This window comes from Ascidiella aspersa, chromosome 3, assembly GCF_963924565.1.
Source record: "Ascidiella aspersa chromosome 3, kaAscAspe10.2, whole genome shotgun sequence".
In the NCBI taxonomy this organism is placed as follows: Eukaryota; Metazoa; Chordata; class Ascidiacea; order Phlebobranchia; family Ascidiidae; genus Ascidiella; species Ascidiella aspersa.
The window spans coordinates 1304186-1310930 of NC_139449.1; the positions used below are offsets into that span (position 1 = coordinate 1304186).

Consider the following 6745-nt stretch of genomic DNA (forward strand, 5'->3'; position numbering starts at 1 on the left):
AAACGCGGCAAAAGTAACCCGAACGATGAGTGGAAATCACGTGACCCAATCGCAGGTTGGAAAAGTATCACGTGACCAAATCGCAGGTGGAATTGAAAGTGACACAGTCGCGGATCGCAGTGTTGAAAAGTATCACGTGACTTGATCGCACTTAATTGATTAAGTTGGGGTGTCATCATAGTTTGTTTGCTTGATATGATAAGTAAAAATATTATTAAATCTTGTTTTTTCTCAAATAAAAATATCTTTTATGTTTTCCAAATAATTATTGTTCCTTTAGTTTCCGTTTTATCTAAGTTATATTTTATTACTAACATGTTACGACAAATTGACAAAATATTTCAGTTACTTAGCAATATATAAACTTCAAACAAGTAAAGGTATAATGTCATGTATTTTATTAACGATTCAATAAAAGCAAAGTGTCGCGACGTAAGAGTTTGCAATACTTAAATAGAAAAATATACAATTGTTGGATCCAAATCGAGTTCTGGGTGAATGTCCAAACAAATTACCGTAGGTTTTATTCACAGAAAAAAAATCATTGTTTAAAAAGATTAAAAATTCGCTATACCCTATGTTTATATGTTTTATTGCGAAACTCGATGTTTTTGAGAATTAATTTTAGTTTTACGATGCATGAAATGTATGTACAAGTTGCGAGCAATCAAATCAATCGCATCTCAGTTTCATTGTAGTAGCTTTCAATGCAACTTTATGCCCCTTCCAATGGTACCAGGCAATGTTCTGGGCATATCCGGTCGATGTTCTTGCCCACTCCCCATTCAAGTGCGAGTGGTGGCATGCCTTAAACCACCAAGCTCCGTGGTAGTCGCTGGCGCAACTTCCACCGGAACTAAACAACAGGATGCTATCGTTAAAGCGATTATCCATAAAATTGTAAATTAATATTCAAGAATCAAACAACGTTTAAGTAAATACAGAGCATCTTATCATGGTAATTTAAATTTAAGCTCTTGTTAAAAGTGACTTCCCCATAGCAAAGTAGCAGTAATAAGAATTTATCAGCCGTTTAAGCAAAATTTGCTAAACAAAAAATCGATAACATTTGGACCTAACTATTTTATGTGTTAATGCGCTTTATATGGTGGTCGAATGGTAGTAATGCAGATTGTGTGATTGCTAAAAAAAATACATCAATTTTTTTTTCCTTTTATTTTCGTGTCTTCTTGCAAACATGAAACGCAAATATCGACTTACTGTATGTCATGGTCTCGGTCTTTGGTTGAAAACTGCATTCCGTTGTGTCGCGTCGTCAAACTGTCACCAGCTGTACCACTGTAACCAGCTACCAGCAGTGTGTAGTTGCTCGCCTCGTTCCCAACAGAGAATGAACTGAAAAAAAAATCGTTGTAAAAACAAAGATAAAGTCCAATGTTGTGCATTTCATATTGAGTGGGGAAAGTAGTCGATTAATATTTTCACCCTGGTGATTGAAACTTTAAACATACAGCAATCATGTCATGTAGAATGGAAAAAGCAGTCGATTGATATCTTCAACAAGGTAGTTGCACTTTCAAATATAAAGTAAATTATGTTTTTGTTTTTTTTACTAACTTACCTGTATTCTGCGTATGCATGGGCATCGTTGAAATCGTACAAATCAATGCGAAGCAGACATTGCTTGCCAAAGGTTAGCGTGTGGATTCTTTCCAGGCCTGTGCATTATTAAGACATTTAGCATTGTTGTTTAGAGCGAGAATTGCGGATATTGATAACTGTTTTCATTAAGTTGTGTTACTGAACATTATGCGTGCGCGAAATAGCCGAGAAAAACAATCTGCGAATATTTGACTTCTGTCGTATTTTAAAGTGCTAAGTTTTGCAATCGTACGAAAGAATTTTACAGCTTTATTTTAGGTAAGCCGCTTACTAACCCAGCCAAAATTCGCCTGAAAAGTCTCCAAATCCGTTTTTATAATCGGTCCAGTTGCGATTGAAATTCACACTCCCGTTAAACCTTCGCTGGAAAACCTGGAAAAAAGGAATTGATGGAAGTTTGATTCGGTGATAACTTTGCAAGTTTGTTTTGGCGACTAAAAATACTAGATTCAGTGGATTCAATTGTTGGCAGGAATTATGGAATCGGCTACGATCTGATATTATCGGACATCCCTAGTTGGTGCGCCCATTTTAGCAAAAAAAATTCAAAATACCTGAATTTAACCACAATTGTTTACATTTTCGCAACCACAATTCCAGTAACTTTGTTTTCCGGCCTATTTATCTCGGTCACATTTAAAAATGTTTAGTCGCAATTTCACAAAGGAATTCGTAAAACAATTGAAATATTTCTATTTAATCTTAATGCACGAATCTCCCAAAGCAACTCTGCAATGTAAACCAAATGTTTCGCGCTTTTAATAATTCCAAACACATTCATCTCTCACAGCCACAAGTTTCAATAATTTAAAGAATTTTGGAATGTGCTTTTCAAGGTAACTGGAATAAGTTCCAATTCAAGTTTTGGAAGCCAACTGGTGACATGAGACTGTGTATGTAATTTACAAATCATCTTACCGTCCATCCATCTTCGATAAGAAGTGTTGTCCTCAAGTTAATTGACGCCACAATCCTTTCCAACTCTGAAAAGTTTGTTGTTGTTTACATTGGTTCGGATAATAACTTAAACAAGCAGCACATTACAAGCCCCACAGCTTCCCACAGTATTAAATATATAATTTGGAATGTTTAAATCTTGTGTTAAATGTAATTTGAAGGGCAAGGGTAAAAAAATCCGCTGCTGACTTTTTTTGATTTTTTAATAGCTATTGTCAATGTGGTGGGGATTTGTAGTGGGACTCTTTTAAGCAAGCTGTGACATAAAAACCATGTAAAATTTTATCAAAGTTGCATTTTATGTTTTTACACAGAGTCGAACCGTTTAACATTCCCGATTCAGGTTTGGTTTCATCATTTCTATAGATTGATCGTCATACAAGTTTTTTTAATAAATTCACAAACACCGCCAATAGACATTCAAACAGTGTTTGTTTTCCAAATCAACATGGTTGCTCGTTATTTTGTCTACATTCACTTCTGGATATAAACGGGTTGCAGTAAGCAATTTGACGCGGTCATAAAGCGATATTGTGCAGGATTACATGCTTAAAAAACCATTACATATACTGATTTTATGTATAGTGGTCACTGCACAGTACAACTTGTCTACTTGTTTACGTTATGGTTCAGGTTGCTTCAAAATATTCGGTTCAGTTCAGGTTCGGCTTCTTAAAATGTTATAAAAAAAAATTCGGGGAAAATGAACCGGTTTACAAAGAACAGGTGTGGTTTGACTTCCTGAATAAAACTAAGATTTGCAAAATTAAACAACATCACACCGTGTTTTAGGGCTTAGGAGATAAAAAGTTTGCCAAACGTTATTTAACATGTGTGAAACTGCACCCACACATGCGATGTAGAATCAAGTTACCTCTCACTTTCTCCCACATTTCTTGCAAAGCGCCTTCATCACTCTGAGCAACTTCACCCTTTTCACCCTTTAACCCCCTAAATCCGGGTATTCCCCTGGGCCCAAGTTTACCAGCAGGACCTTGGTCGCCTTTGGCTCCACGTGGCGTACCAAGGGACCCTGGTGATATTGTGACGTCATTGTCACAAACAGGAACTGTGACGTAACTGCATCGGTTTGCGTCACAAATCACAAGGAAGGAGAGACAGATCAAAATAAACTTAACTAGCATTTTGTTTTCCTGGCGAAACAAAACAAATCCAAATTGAAAGCGGAGCAAAGCGGGGCTAAACTCTTTACACAACATTTTTTTCCGTTTTGCTTTTGTTAGGCATTTTTGTAATTGTATTACTTTTTTAAATGACAAAGAATATCAACCAAGCATTTTGAATAAAATCGAAAGAATAACTGATTTGTGTTCGACCGGTGGTCAGTAAAACATCAAAAACATGTGGCTGACGACACCAGCACACTAATGCAGTACTTTAAAAAACAATATGTTGTTTAAATCAATGTATTTCTAATAGGTCAAAATTTTGTCAAAAATATATATTTTAAAGTCAAAATTTCTCATGTTTAGTTCAAAAAAGAATCACCCTACTTATAACGCAACCAAAATGACAAAACCTTTCAAGAAGTGAACACGAACAGACGAAAATCCAGCTTTTGTAGAACTGCACAGAATAAGGAATCAGCACTTTTGACACATTTTCATATTTCAACTCTTTAGCTCAAGGCAGCTGTTAACATTTTTGCACAATAAAGAAAAACAGATGTAATTAAATTATTTAATTTTTTCTCAAGTTAGATTAGATTCAGTGAATCTTTAAAAAATTATATAAACTCGAATTTGAAGAATTGAATTTAATTATTCACAATTAATTTAGTTTAAATCGTAATTTATTCTCATCAGAATGTAACTGGTAAATTTTTCTGAGCTATTTTACGTTTGGCACAAGCTTGCAGAATTAACCACAAGGACTAGTTTGATTTGCAGTTATTCCATTTCCTATTACGATAACTAGATCTTTTTTCAATTTTCTGCAAATATTTTGACGTTGTATTTCAATATTTACACAACATTTTTTTAAATAAATTGCATTTTACTTTTGCTTGGCATTTTTATAGTTGTTTGTCTTTTTCAAATGAGAAAAATATAACCAAGTATTTTGAATAAACCCGAAAGAATAACTTATTTGTGTTCGACCGGTGGTCAGTAAAACATCAAAAGCATGTGACTACACTAGCACACTAATGCAGTACTTTAAGCAACAATATGTTGTTTAAATCAATGTATTCTAATAGGTCAAAATTTTGTCAAAAATAGGCCTATGTATTTTTAGGCGAATTTTAAAGTCAAAATTTCCTTCTTTGAGGTCAAAAAAGAATCGCCCTACTTATAACGTAACCAAAATGACAAAACTTGCAAGAACTAAACACGAACAGAACAAAATACAGGCTTTTCAAGAACTGCACAGAATAAGGAATCAGCACTTTTGACACATTTTCATATTTCAATTTTTTTAGCTCAAGGCAGCTGTTAAACATTTTTGCGCAATAAAGAAAAACAGATGTAATTAAATTATTCCATTTTTTTCTCAAGTTAGATTAGATTCAGTGAATCTTTAAAAAAATATATAACTAGAATTTGAACTAGAATCGCATTTCATTATTCACAATCAATTTAGTTTAAATCGTAATTTATTCTCATCAAAATGTAACTGGTGAATTTTTCTGTGCTATTTTTACGTTTGCTCTTTCAGACTGTAAAAATTACATACAAGTCGTTTCGACCAAAGAGCATTAATTTAAATTCGTTATTTCGACTGAGAGATTAAAAATGCTGTTAGATAATGGCTGGAAGTTGTAGTTAGACGTAGAATGAAAATCAAAGCCCATACAGAGCAATTACCATTTTGTGGACGTTTCGAATAAATCTTAATTCATTTTTGAATGTGGTCATATTAAAAATGTTGAACCTTCAAATCGTGCAAAATTCTCTCTACTTCTATGTGCTTTATTATTCTTAAAAATCAATTTTTGGCAAAATGGTTTGTTGATTTCTACGCAAAACGAGCCTGATAAAATAGGTGGCAACTTATGACGCTTGGAATAAAGTGACCCCGGTTTGGAACCACTGTCATAGACATATGGCAGGTTTTAGAAGTCCAATGATAAGAATGGCAACACCTTTATGCTTGTTTTTCATTAAACAGACCAAACAATGTTTTTTTAAACTTGACTATCTTGTTTTACAGTAGAAAAATATTTCACATTTTGGCATAATTTCAAAAAATAATTAATCAGTTTTATCATCAAACTGCAATATCCAGCCATTATGGCCCAAAACTTTATTTAAAGCTTTTTTGTTTCGCTTGGCGATTGGGTGAATTTCTCGTATTAGCTCCCTGCGTATTCTCAATCCCCCGAGACCCGTAAAGGTAATCTTCAAAACAACCTTAAGCGCCCATGCGTACAAGCTTAAGCAGGCATACAGGTTCACGGCAAGGGTTGTTTTTCATCATTTGTTTGTAAAATAAGTGCAACGAGATTACCTGCCTATGGCTAGTTGTTTTTCCCGTTTTTTGAGCATGAACCATCAACAGTTTAGGTAGGCGAAGAAGCGCCAATGTACTTAGTCACACCCTAGCCATATCGCTTTACGCACCGTTTGAAATAAACAAGACGCGGCTGGGCATCTCCATGTTTGACACCTTGTATACGGTGATTTGTACCATTGCTATGCAGGGGGATACAAGTTCATACTCTATACACCTATGAAAGATGTACACACATATATGTGTTCAACAACTATGATCTGGCCCATCTGAAGCTGCTTTTTGATCAACGATTACGGTTTAAGTATTAATAGTACACCGAAATCCATGCCAGGCTCTTTTTTTCGGATATTGGGGGGAGGCAAAACCGAATCGATACCAAAAATTAAACCAAACACAAACTTCAACGTAAAAAGTCATTTTAAGCTTAAATTTTAACATATCGTAATTATACTAGAAAGTAGTAAGACAGAGTTGGGGTATAATTTTAAACGTTTTAACCAAATCTTACGATAAAGTTCGAGATTGTAGTTAGACATAGAATGATTATCATAACCCATACAGAAGTGGGTATCATTTTGAACGTTTCGAAAAATATTCTTTATTAAATTTCAGTTATTGCACTATTTCATTTTTGTTTTTGTTTTTAAAGTGAGTAAAGACAGTTTTTTACCAAGCGTACAGTTTCGAAGCA

At 34.3% G+C, this 6745-nt stretch overlaps 1 protein-coding gene across 1 annotated transcript; it reads right to left on the reverse strand.

Annotated features, from left to right (window-relative positions):
* Window positions 1-417: 417 nt before the first annotated feature.
* Window positions 418-6231, reverse strand: LOC146158010 (fibrinogen C domain-containing protein 1-like). Its single transcript, XM_083383644.1, has 7 exons — window positions 6162-6231; window positions 3455-3613; window positions 2542-2606; window positions 1899-1995; window positions 1583-1679; window positions 1222-1356; window positions 418-856 (listed from the first exon to the last, which is right to left on the reverse strand). The coding sequence occupies exons 1-7, from the start codon at window positions 6229-6231 to the stop codon at window positions 673-675; spliced, it is 807 nt and encodes a 268-aa protein (XP_083239770.1). The 3' UTR covers window positions 418-672.
* Window positions 6232-6745: the final 514 nt, after the last annotated feature.